Source organism: Halichondria panicea, chromosome 4, assembly GCF_963675165.1.
Source record: "Halichondria panicea chromosome 4, odHalPani1.1, whole genome shotgun sequence".
NCBI classification, from domain to species: Eukaryota; Metazoa; Porifera; class Demospongiae; order Suberitida; family Halichondriidae; genus Halichondria; species Halichondria panicea.
The window spans coordinates 4,842,232-4,855,944 of NC_087380.1; the positions used below are offsets into that span (position 1 = coordinate 4,842,232).

General features: G+C 40.0%; 2 protein-coding genes across 3 annotated transcripts in view; one reads left to right on the forward strand and one right to left on the reverse strand.

The window, feature by feature from the left end:
- Positions 1-4: 4 nt before the first annotated feature.
- Positions 5-11,577, forward strand: LOC135335649 (tyrosine-protein kinase SYK-like). Its single transcript, XM_064531206.1, has 10 exons — positions 5-361; positions 1,720-1,965; positions 4,193-4,649; positions 4,804-4,919; positions 5,497-5,563; positions 5,628-5,709; positions 7,574-7,760; positions 8,132-8,272; positions 8,513-8,625; positions 11,269-11,577. The coding sequence occupies exons 1-10, from the start codon at positions 206-208 to the stop codon at positions 11,390-11,392; spliced, it is 1,689 nt and encodes a 562-aa protein (XP_064387276.1). The 5' UTR covers positions 5-205; the 3' UTR covers positions 11,393-11,577.
- Positions 11,578-13,713, reverse strand: part of LOC135335648 (dynein axonemal intermediate chain 4-like) — a 21,341-nt gene continuing 19,205 nt past the window's right edge. For both annotated transcript variants that reach the window (XM_064531204.1, XM_064531205.1), the window contains exon 23: positions 11,578-11,721. In XM_064531204.1, coding sequence (XP_064387274.1) covers positions 11,674-11,721 — 48 coding nt within the window. In that variant the 3' untranslated portion in view covers positions 11,578-11,673. The remainder of the gene's footprint in view (positions 11,722-13,713) is intronic.

Consider the following 13,713-nt stretch of genomic DNA (forward strand, 5'->3'; position numbering starts at 1 on the left):
ACCATAAAAAATTATTATGTTGACCCACTTCTATTTTAAATAATATCTCTGATCTCATCGACTAATAATAGCTAGCTAGCTAGCTAGCTACGTCTAGGTTATCGATTTAAAATCGTGTACAGCTAGATCTATACCTATTACTTAACAGCAAATTAAGCTTATTTCATGATATTTTTATGTGTATTGTTGACTGGGAGTACGAGTCATGACAGACCTTGCCAAAGAGAAGTGGTACCATGGTCGTATCTCACGTGTGGATGCTGAGAAGATCCTTGATGCACAGGGGGCTGCTGAAGGAATGTATCTAGTACGTGATAGTCTCACGATGACTGGAGAATATGTGCTCTCCATCTGTTCCCAGGTACGTACGCGAGTCCTCCAAAATATTTATTTTGAGAAATTTGTCCTCAAAAACTGGTGCTTTATGGTACCAATTTCACATACTGTATACGATATAGCGTGTAATTTTCGTGGGGCAAAGTATTCGTTATTTCCTTGGGCAAGCTAATCTCCACGAAAATTTAGGCATACGTGGCTCACCGGAACACATGCAATGCAGTGCTCTGATGCTACACAGGCAATGAAGAAATGTTTACTCACTGAAAATCACCGTTTTCGAGTTGAACGGAATGTTTACCCCACAAAAATTACCCGCTATATATATACGGTATCAGGTTTTGAATGCGATTGTACCTACTGACATTTATAAAATGGTTTGTAACATGCCAATCGTATGTGTGTGCGCTCTCCTTTGCTAGAATCATTTGCTACCTATGTAAACACTCCTGATTAATCGGAAGAGTCTCGCATTCGAAAGCTAGTATACTATTGTCGTACCTCTTCAGTATGATGGTATACATGTGCACTTCAACAAGTCTAAATACCAGATAGCACAACATTTGGGGGCTTAATTTTCGCTATTTACTGGATCATCTCCTCCGTCATAGATTTCAGGAAACTCTCCAAAACACACACAAGTACTGAACCTTTTGTTTACCACTTTGCGCAAAATACACCGTGGTAGCCAGGCATGGTTCATGTGTGATATAAATATGTCAACTCCTCCTGTTGAAATAGGCCTGAAACTACTTGGAGATCCTCCATATTAAAATAATGATAATTATGCCTCGTTGCGCATGCGCAAGCGAGGTATACGGTAGTGTGTTTGTGTGTGTCTGTGTAGACTGCTACAGCTGCTCAAGGATGAATTAAGAGTTTCTATAGGCTTCTAGTCATGTTTACTTTGATTTTAATTCGTGGATTTGCAAAATAATGCTTCGTTCTTGAGTTATGCCTAGTTTTGCTTACTTGGAATGCCGTTGCAGCCTTTTCAGAAGAGCACGAAGCCAAACTTGTTTACCGAATGTTGCTACTCTACTTAGTAGTTAGCTCTGCACTAGAACGCTAGCTATTGGTAGCTGCAAGAGTGAGAAGAGAGCTGCAAGGCTCTGCTGACGGCAGCCATTAATTTTAGATTTGAACTTTTGGCATCGATCATTTTTAACAACAATCATGGTCGATCATTACCCACGCTTTGAGTTTGCATGAATATTAGTAGCTTTATTATGTTATATAGCTTTGGCATCTCCACCGAGGCATCAGCACCTGCGGTGCTTTCATTGTTATTATGTTACGAATGTGACAGTGAAAGTTACTTTTGTTTACACATGTACCTGTACATGTATGTCTGTTGACTCTATTCATTAAAACAAACTATAGGGTAAGAAGTACCACTACATGATCTCTAGACACCCTGAGGGTACGGTAGCAATACAAGACGGGACGAAGTTCAGTACACCGGTGGAGCTCATTCAATACCACACTAAGAAAGTGGATGGTTTGCTGACCACACTGAAGAGGCCCTGTTATCGTGGTCCTGGTCAGCCACCTCAAGGGTACAGGTTCATCACACTGGAAGAGATGCAGATCGCAATGAGAGAAGCAGCTCTTCAGCTGGGGTATCAGGTAATGCACTTTTTGACATAATATGAAGAATACATACAACGAAGATTGGCAGAGTGTTTGCAGCTTTACAATAATATTGCTCTAATACAAGGGCAATTAATAGATACGTGGAAGTACCATATAGAAACTGGGTTATTAGCACACACATTGTACATGTACATGTACATGTACAATGTATGCATTAATGGGGTGCAGAGTTTTATAATGCAGTAATTTTCGGCCCCACTTTGTAACCGGATGCTACTGTGACGAGTGTGTAATCACTTGACTGACTAGCCTCGATCCCAGACCACACTTAGAGTGGGCCTGGTATTGACTGCTTGCTGTGTGTGTAGTATCAACAATAATTAATAACAAAACATTATACAAAGCAAACTTCTATATACACTCTTGAGCGAAAGCAAAACATAGCGAGAGGTATTAATTAGCACAGCACAGCTTGCAACCTCGTTATATGGTGTTTGTAATTACCCGAGGCGCGCGTGGGCGGCCACGGGTATAGTAGTCGTTTCGTTTGTCTGTCTGTTTGTAATTTCTGGGTCTGCTCACCTGCCTGCCACAGCACTGCGTTTATAGCATGGATAGCCTTCACACAGTAAGTTATTAGTTTTAACAATGGTAGATTTCGATGTTAGAGCTTTGTTGTCAAATAAAAACGAGCAAAAGCTAAGAAGCTTGTGACTGGGTCTGCTTATCTGGATGCCCTAGCACTGCATTTACAGCATGGGTAGCCTCCACACAACAAGTCAGTACTTCTAATAGTGGCAGCTTTTGGTGTTAAAGCTTCGTTGTCGAGCAAAATGTAGCTTGAACAGAACTTGCACATGCGTTACTTATAACTGAAGCGATCCTGTACCAGGTCCAGGAACAATGGAACAGGGTCACTAAAGTAGAAAGCTTGCTTTAGCTGACTGGGATCCTACTCCATGCTGCAGGACCTGGAGCCATACTTGTCTGAGACTCCAGGCTTCTTTGCTGTGACCCTAATCCACAGTGCATATATCTATAGTACCACTACCTGTTCTCAAATGTTTCAGCATGCCTCCGTTTTATTGCTCCTGAGTTACTGTGCAAGTCATGCATGATAACAACATCACTTTATGCACTGCATTATATCACTCTTCTGGTTTCTTTATAATCATACCAACCGAGGGTTTGCACTTTAGTGCTCTAGTTGACTTTCCTGAACAAATTGTTGTACAATGTATATAGTCAGTCAGAGGAGGTTGGACAGGGTCAAAAGGTCACTATAATCACGTGACTTTATGTTTTGTGCAGTAAATTTGCAAGTGTGACTGCTTGTTGCTCCCTGATTCTTGTGATAAAAAAAAATAGCCCCTTCACTGATGTTACTGCTGCTGCAAATTAGTTCCTTTTAGTTCTGCGCCCCTCCTAAAAAATCATGCTGTCTCTAAAAAGGGTGACCTCACACAAAGATTGTTGTTATGTCAAACTGACCTCTGACCTTTGAAAAGTAGAAGCTACCGTACTGAGAGCGAATGTATACTCAGCCATGTCATCATCTGTAAGTATACTCTTGTTCACAGTATACTCTTGTTCACAGAATGAACTGCTGAAAAGAGCTTGGTAAAATAGGTTCAAGGCTCAAGTATGCTAATAATCATTATTAACTTTTTGGTTTCGTGTACAACCGTCTAATGTATAGTATTGCATGTCATGTGAGCGAAAACATGTCATGAATCGTTTACCTATAAGATTACTATGACGGGTTAGTAATTTAGCGTTTTCAGATTTTTCAGGGTGCTAATTTTGGCGAATTTCATTATTAAAAGATGTAAGGTATGAGTTTTTGAATGGAAAATTTGGGGTCAGATATGCTTAGCATACTCTCAAAAGTATATACATTTTCATTAGAAAAGTAAGTTTTAATTTTCGTATGATGCTCTTCAATAACACCATACAAAAATAACTTGCTATACGGTAACTCAAAGGATCTATGACATATCTTAACTATGATGAAATTATGGTTGTAAAAGTTGCCAGCTCGCACGCTTTCCAACCAGCTAGCTAGTATCACAGAGACATGGGGCTAAAATGTGGCTGCATTATGCATCATCGAGTAAAAGCTGATGGAGCTCTGCTTTTGACCAAATCAGCGCATAAACTTATTAGTTTATGCGCTGGTTTCAATGCCATTAATTTGAGGCCTGTATAATTATTAGGTCACTAAACTTACTACACATTGAAGTATCATTTTCTTCTCCAGGAACATCAAGTCAATGATGCTCTACTGAAACGACGCAGTGCCTTCGAGCAACTTGTTGGAGGAATTCTTCATCGTAAACAGCTCTGGTTTCATGGTGCTACATCGCGAGAGGAAAGTGAGAGAAGAATTCGAATGTATGGAATTTGTGATGGAACATTCCTGGTTCGCGAGCGGACTCAAGTCAACAGTTTTGCCCTCTGTGTTTGCCACGGCAGTCAGATTTATCATTACCTTCTCGATATGAACTCACTAGGACAGTTGTCAATTGAAAACGGAAGAAGATTTGAGAACTTGTTGCAAGTTGTTGATCACTATTCCCGGACTCCTGATGGGCTGTTGTGTTCCTTAGGAGAAGTGTGCCCTGTGTCCATGTTCTCAGCTGAAGAGTCTGCCTCCCGTGTGCAGCATGGGCCCAGACGAATTGATGTGTCGGAGATCACTGTTCAAGGAGAGCTAGGTAACATAATTATAATAATTAATTTTATATGTACAGATGTATCTATTGTCACATTTGCAATAATTTTGACTGTCAATAACGATTGACAAACATTGTCAGGGTGCTTTAAATTGAAAGCAACATATAACATAGTCTCTTCACAACTTTTTTCAAGGGGCTGGAACGTTTGGAACAGTTCGTGCTGGTATATACAAACCCAAAACTGGCGGACCAGAGGTCAAATGTGCTATTAAATCCCTCAAGCCTGCTGACGAACTCCCTAATCAAAAAGTGTGTAAAAGTAACTTAAAATGCACATACATGTAGTATGTTCTTCTTTCAAAATTGGCGTAAATACCGTATATGCTTGATCAGGAGCCGCGGCTACTAAAATAATGTTTCATTTTGCTGGAAGAGGAGGCTACAATTCGAGAGAGGCCACTGTTCAAGAGCGGCGTTTATTAGCTCCAGCTAATTCAACAACCTTTAGTTTGTCATCAAAAGTTCTTTTCACCTGAATCTGCCATGAGAAAAGTCTTTGTGAAGCACTAACAAGCTGCTACTTGTACCCAGAAGCTACGTGCATGTAGCTAGCTGTTAGTATTAATAATTTTTTGGCTGCCTCGTGCAGAAATGCTAGAGTTAAAGTTCACTGAGACTGCTATTTGAGAGCGGCTACTAAATGTTTCATTTTGCTAGCAAGGGAAGCTACTATTTGAGTGCGGCCTTTATACAAGAGCGGACTCTGATCGAGCATATACGGTAACGTCTAAGACTTCTTCCTGTTCACCTTTTGTATGGTTAATTCTCAAACCTAGTCATTATACTACTAAATCGAAGTATTTACAGTTGTTTATTGTCTGCTCAGTCGGAAATACTACGAGAAGCAGATGCGATGGCAATGTTGGATCATCCACATATAGTGAGACTGTATGGTAAGTTTTACATATTTCGTTGTAATAATTATTGGTACATTGTTTAGCTACCATTTAAACATAGGTATATGTGTGAGCAATCCCATTCGTCTCGTGATGGAGTTAGCACCGCTTGGACCACTCAATAAATTTTTGCGAAGACATCCGTAAGTACATGTATTGTTTTATGTTTAAGTCTGTATAATTAAGGAGCATACCAAATAGCAAGGTATATAGCCCTGACAAAAAAACGACGAAAAGACAAAACTGACAGGACAAGAGGACAGTGACATACAATTAGTGAGCATAACAAATTAAAACTAGAGCAATAAGCTAAAGTGCAAACCCTCAGCTGGTGACACAATAAGAAAGAAACCGGAGGAGTGATATACAATGATTGAATGCAGTGCATGTTATGTAGTATGTATGACTGAGCTGTCTAGAATAGCAATAAAACTAAACCAGATTGCAGGCATGCTGAGAACAAAGTTTTAGTGGTACATGAGACATGCAGCCTTTGCGGCTCCTGGAGTCCTGGTTCTAGGATTATGGAGTCAGCAAAGAAGCTTTTTGAGGCAACAAACCACTAGTTTTCTACCTTTTCCACTATTCCTGGTACGGGATCACTTCAACTGTCCATGCTGTAAATGCAACGCTATATGGAATCCAGGTGTGTATAAGAGATGCCACACACAAACAAACAAATAAGCCCCAAACGGCTTCTATACTCGTGGCGCCCACACGTCTTGGATAATTAAGGCTAGAGCACTGTAGTGCTAACCCTCGGCTGTTGACATGATCTACGGGTGTATTAGCAACCAAAAGATTTTGTATACAATAAATAAATGCTGGCTAAGCAGCAAGTAACAGGAGCTAGAAGAATGTTGATAATTATATCAGAGGACCATGTGGGCAAGAATGTATAACTATAATGTGTCAATTTTTGGGTGACAAGTCATAGCACGTATCCAACCACCTGACATGAATGAAAGAAAGAAAGTGGCTTTCCCTGTCAGTGTCAGATCATGTGCATGGGGAGGAGTTGCATGGCTCCAGGCTCCTCAACCTGCATATATACATGTACCTAATTAGCAACAGCTTATTTGGAACATAATAATGTACTGACCTTCGTTATAATAGAAAAGGACTTAATTTGAACTTTGAAGTACAGTGTAGTTGCAAATGAGTTGCTGCACTACCCAAGATGACAACAGACAGTTCGTTATCATTAGTTAGTTCTTTGGACCTACAGTTTTCCAGATTTGGGTCGAATCGAAGATATGGCAGATGAATGTTTTTGTCCTTGTATATCTTCCACAGTTCTTCACACATAATGTTATGGCCAGCAAACTTATACACTAGGTTTGTGCCCAATTAAAAAATACTGCTATATTCCATAATTACGCCTACTTATAATTAGGCCACTGTTAGTTGTATACTTGTTTCAGATTGAGAATACTAGCTAGACCCGATGAGGGAGGGAGGCCTTCATTACCCATTATCCCATTATTTGATGATGTCATATCTTGTTTTTTTAACTAACGAAAATACACAAAAGGACGGAGTCTGAACAATAATCATTTTTTTACGCACTGGCTTTTTGGTGCACAATGCAACTTACAACATGGCACAAGGTAAAATAATGCAATTTCAGCAAAAAAAAGACTTTGACCTCAAATAATGGCTGACATCAGCAATAATGACTTAATTGAGGAGGTGAGCAAAACCGAGGAAGGAGGTTGATCTGAAACAAGTATGCAACTAACAGTGGCCTTATCCTGCATGCTTATTTTTGTGTCTATGTGAATTAAGGTACGTAAGTCCTTTACATTTTCTTTGGAGGCTGAAAAATAACATTCCAGTAACATTGCGCATCACAAATAGTTACATTTTGTCGCCAGTTGCCAATTTTCTTCCTTTACTGCGTCTATAACTTAGACTAGTCGTAGTGAAATAAGGACTTGCTGTGATGATATAATTATTCTGTATAATTATTGAGAATTGAATTGACTCATTATACGCCATTTCCAGATCGCTTTCAGCAAGCAAGATCATGAACATGATGGTAGAGGTGACTCAAGGGATGGAGTACTTGGAGAAAATGAGATTTGTTCACCGTGACTTGGCTGCAAGAAACGTTCTCGTTGTTGATGAAGAAAATGTTAAAATTAGTGATTTTGGGATGTCACGAGCTATTGGCAGTAATAACTACTACAGAGTAAGTTGATTATTAACCTGAGGTGCGTATATTTATGCAGCTGCGGATAATTGTAGTCTTCCATGTTTGTCTATAGATATCTATGCCGGAGTTTGTCTGTATATATTCTGTCTAAAAATGATGTTCTCAAGACATTATTTGTTCTATAGGTTTTATGTCATCTCAGGAATTAAGTTCACTAAGATTATAGTTTTTGGATTTAGCTTTCCCGAGTTTGAGCCTGTTCCCGAGAAAAGCAACAGACAACTAACAATCTCATCGCAGCGAGCTCGCGTGTAGCTACTTTAATGTTAGTACTGTCCGTCACAAATATTTTTAAACATGCATTATGTGTATGTTGCATATAATTATATAATTATAATTTTTCTCAGGCTGAGACTGCGGGTAGATGGCCTCTGAAATGGTATGCTCCAGAGTGTATCTACTTTGCCAAGTTTGACAGTAAATCTGATGTATGGAGCTATGCTGTGACAGTGTGGGAAGCTTTTTCTTATGGATCCAAGCCATACTCAGTAAGTATTATTGTCAAAGTTGACGAGTAGTTGTGACCTAGCTATGCAGCTCCAGGGGTGACAAAAATTATTTTGATTTTGAGGTGACGCATCTTTTCACGTACATTGAATCTGGTCCAAAATAGTTAGGCCTCTAATGGCCATGTTTCAATCCTACATTGAGTTGCATGAGTTGTGTTTGTTTATAATTATCAGCCTGTTACTGCATTGCTGATCAAACTCCAACATTATTCCTCACAGGGGATGCAAGGTCAGGACATTATGCAAATGCTGGAACACAATAGAAGGCTGGATCGACCAGACAAGTGTCCCCCTCCAGTTTATGACATCATGCTCAGATGCTGGTCTTGGAAGTAAGGTTTATTACATGTGGATGTACCTATCAGGGTTTCGTCTAGTGGGAGGGGGCAAGGGTAAATCTCCCCCCCCCCCAATGTTTGACATCATCACCCAAGTACTGTCTATGATGTGCAATATGTGATGAAAGCACCGCAGGTGCTGATGCCTCGGTGGAGATGCCAAAGCTACATAACATAAAGCTACTAATAGCTTAATTTTATACACATGATGAACATTTTTTGCAATTTTCTGCATGCAAACTCAAGGAGTGGGTAATGATCGACCATGATTGTTGTTAAAAACGATCAATGCCAAAGTTCAAGTCTAAAATTAATGGCTGCCATCAGCAGAGCCTTGTAGCTCTCTTCTCATGTACTCTTGCAGCGCTAGCGTTCTAGTACAGAGCTAACTACTAAGTAGAGTAGCAACACTCGGTAAACAAGTTTGGCTACATGCTCTTCTGAAAAGGCTGCAATGGCATTCCAAGTAAGCAAAACTAGGCATAACTCGAGAACGAAGCATTATTTTGCAAATCCACGAATTAAAATCCAAGAAAACATGACTAGAAGCCTATAGAATCTCTTACTTGCACTTCATTGATCCAGCTGTAGCAGTCTATATACACACACAGATACACACACACACACACACACACACAAACACACTACCGTATACCTCGCTTGTGCATGTGCACCGTGGCATATAACTAGATTTACTGTGATGCACTATAGGGGGTGTGGGCAAACATGTTTGCGGCCCAAACCAAACTTTTAATCCTAGATGAAATATAAATTGTACTATACAGCAGGTAATATTTTCATGGAGGGGTTGAATGTGGGGATTTTTGTGAGTAAACGATTTACTTTATTGCCTAGTTCTGGTATATACTGCGTTTAGGTTTTCGTGTAAGTCATCTTTCCCACAAAATAGACTTTAATTATGGTACTCGAGGCCGTGCCGTGGCTAGCGGGGTAGAGGAGTCGTCTGGTTTGTCTGTCTGTCTGTTTGTGATTTCTGTGCATGCTCACCCTGCGTGTACATGATGGATAGCCTTCGCACAACAAGTTATTGGTAATACAGTAGAACCCCTCTATAACAGACACCTTTGGGGAACAATGTTTTGGCTTTTATACAGAGATGACTTTTGTTGAGGGGTTGTTGTGTGCAAACTGTTCATTTGGTGCCTGGCCATTATAATTATAGCAGCTGGCCTTTATTCAGAGGTGCATGGTTGTTAACAGAGCAGTAGTGGAAGATTTGATGTTAAAGCTTCGTTGTCGAATAAAAGCAACAAAAGCTAAGAAGCTTGAACTTGCAGCATACTACACATGGCCTTTATTCGAGGCACTTATTATTTTGAAGGGATCGATGCATGCATGCAGCACCAGGATAAGGATGACCATGCCATAATAATTATTTCTAGCTGTGATCATGCATGATTGTCCTGCTCACAATGTAACCACTAAAACTTTGTAACAGTTGTAATTCACTGATTGCTCGATCCTGAGTCGATGTGCTAGACAAGCTAAACAGCCTCAATAATACGCATTTTATGCATGTATATCACTCTTCTGGTTTCTTTATTATTATCCTGTCACCAGCCAAGGGTTTGCACTTTAGTGCTCTAGTTAACCCTTTCCCCGTTGAAGCCGTCATATGACGGCCACTCTAGTGGTCGTTTTCTAAAATTCGTTGTGCCCCCTGTGTTGGAGCTATGCACACACTGTAGGTACCAGCACATGTGCATTGAGCTGCTCTTTCACATGGTATCTTTAATATGCTGCCTGGAGGTACGCTTAGTACATTAATGTCGAAAGAAAAGTGACCGTTTGATAATGTTTCAAGATCTTTGTAGTACAACTTTAGTGGGGTTCTAAAGTATAGCTAGACAGTGAGAATATCGATGCTTATGGCCTTGTTGAGTGAGAGGACAGTGACTGGGATCATAGCTAGATAAAAAGCTACCTCAAGCTAGAAAATATAGAGCCTGAAGGCCTGAGGAAGAAGCTCTTGCGATGGAACAACTTCTTGGATCTGGTAAGTCTAGAGTAGCATTTGTATAGTCTTGATAGCTTCAGTATAACTGTGTTTAGGCTAGTTAGTACAGCAGTGGACATCATGAGCCACCATTGAACTTGTAAACCTGTGTGTAGGTAAAGAAAACATTTCCCGGGAAAAGGGCGTCTGCTGATACGACCTCGCAGAGAACTTTCTGCAGATCCTGATTGAACCATGTCACCGTGAGAACATTGAGAACACTTATTTAGTGTCTTTAGCCACTCTGTGCCCTCATACAGTATTATTTGTGTACATAGTTGTGAATGTTTGTAAACAATTGCTAATTAGTGGGGGTGGTCAGTTGCTAGGTAACGAAGATGGTGTCAAGATACCTCTGGGGTCTGCGCTACCTGTAGGAAATAGTTACAAGTGATTTCAATGTATGGTTCATGACATATGAATTTTGAAAGAAAATTGTTATTTATTCTGTATTTTCTTGTTTTAATTAAAACGGGGAAAGGGTTAAGCTAAGTTTTGTTTGAATTCAAGATAATTATTATTTTGGAACACTTCTATATGAATGCACACATGTATGTATGTACATTGCAACCCCTCCCCCCCAGAATCTATGCACTTGTTCTATTATATTATTTGTGCAGGGCTGAGGATCGTCCCACATTTTCAGAACTATCAACAATTCTGAAGGAGATCTACCTGTACCTACAAAACGAATCCAGCCAACCCCCTCCACAACCCCCAAAACGTCCACCCAGGGGGGGTTAGCTCTTAATCACAATCCTCACACGTGGAACTAACATTGTAGTCTGTCACTGTCCATGTTCTCTCACATGATTGTGTTTCATGCATGTGAATACAATAACATTTGTAGCTTTATGTCTAATTAATTTTTATTTAACCAGGTTTAATTTTTCGGGTGCTCTGAATAAAAAGTTTAGTTTTTCACTGTAGAGAGGTGCGATGTTGACCTATTTCCAACACAGTTATAAGAATGTTACAATAAAACAGTCATTTGCTAAATAATTACAAGTTGTTAGTACAAATGGCTATAGATCTTTCTGTGATACAGACACTGCCCTGAGTAGTGCTTCTTCCTGCGGTAAAAACAATAAGAACGGTTGAGTGTGTAGAAAGTTCTACCGTATTTAGTACTATTCTTGTTAAACAAAATTAGCACGCATGCATGATAATTATTATTATTATTATGGTCGCCGGAGTGTATAAGTATTATTTGTAATTAATTTTATCGATCAAGACACTTTTAACTCTTCTGGGAAATTTTTATCCCTCAGTGCACACATATTGCATCACTAGCTAACATTCCAGGCCAAATTGCTAATTTAGTAGCGTCTACTTATAATTTATATGCTTCTGCTAGTCTCATTAGCCGTCCTCTAAACGTATAAGCATAGAGGGCGGCTGATTTATGAGACTATGTTCCTTGTGTCTGTGATGGTTACTGGACCTTAGCCCAGGCAAGGTACCGTAAGACCTCGATTTAAGGCGACCCTCCAAATATGCGACACCCAGGAGCTTCAGCAATTTTCTGACCTCTAAAAGAAGCGACAGCTGCGTTGACAATTATTTTTTAATGTCGCGTTCTAAATAGAGGTAAATGTAGCCACTCCCTAGCCTCGATTGTAGCCCACTGGAGTAATCAGTGTTTTTAAGCGGCCTGAAATCGAGGCAAGTAGACTCTGTAAAGTTACCTCCAATTAGATGCGACCCTCTAAATATGCGACACCAGGACTTCAATATAATTTTTCAACCTCCAAAAGGTGCAACCTCTGGATTCGTAATTATTAAAAAGTGTCGCTTTAAATCGAGATCTTATGGTAGATCCTGTCATGTTCTTACTGCTGAGTAAGTAAAATCGTACAGCAATTTGGCCAGGAATTTCATTAAAAGGTCATAATTAGAAAGTGAAGTCCGACCTTCTCTGACAGATTATTAACCCGAGGCGTGCCACGGGTTATAGTAGTCCGTCTGTCTGTCTGTGTATTCTGAGTCTACTCACCTGGATGCGAGAGCACTGTGTTTATGCCATGGATAGCCTCAACACAACAAGGTAGTAGTTTTAAATTTGGCAGATTTTGATGTTAAAGCTTCGTTGTCGAATAAAAGCGAGCAAAAGCTCTAAATCTGGAACTTACACGTTGGCAGCTAGCTAACTACACACGGCCTTTATTCGAGGCACCCTACATATTTACAGCTGAAGTGATCCCGTACCAGGAACAATGGAAAAGGATTGCTAAAATAGAAAGCTAGAATTGGGTCTGGCTTGCTGTCTCTGTAGCAGACTGCTAGGTCCTACTCCAGGAGCCATACTTCTCTGAGACTCCAAGCTTCTTTGCTGTGATCCACAGTGCATATATCTACCGTAAAACCTCGATTTAAGGCGACATGCACTTTTAAATAATCACGTTTTGCAAAAGTAGAGTTTTAATGTACACAAAAAAATGAATTTATATGGTGCTATATGGGCGAAATGCCCAAGTGTCGCATATTTAGAGGGTCGCCTTAAATAGATGTTTTACGGTATGTACCACTAAAACTCAGCATCTGTTTTACTGCTCCTGAGTTGCTGTGCATGCTAGACAGCTCAGTCATACATCACTACATGCACTGCATTATATCACTCTTCTGGTTTCTTAAACATGTCACCAGCCGGCCGAGGGTTTGCACTTTAGTGCTCTAGTATTAAATACATATAGCTAACTAGAGCACTAAAGTGCAAACCCTCGCATGACTATAAAGAAACCAGATCAGTTATATAATGCAATGCATGTAGTGATGACTATCATGTATGACTTATTAAACTGTCTAGCACAGCAACTCAGGAGCTAAGCCAGACTGGAGGCATGCTGAAACATTTGAGAACAGGGTTTTATATGCACTGTGGACTAGGATCACAGCAAAGAAGCCTGGAGTCTCATGCAGAGAAGTATGGCTCCTATACGCGTTTAGTAGTGTACGCAAAAAGCTTCTTAGGTTTAGCTCGCCTTTTCTGTGAAACAAATACTTCTTTGCAAAATCTGTCAAATTTTAAGCCTTAGTGTTAATGCTACGTACAAAATCGTGATGCC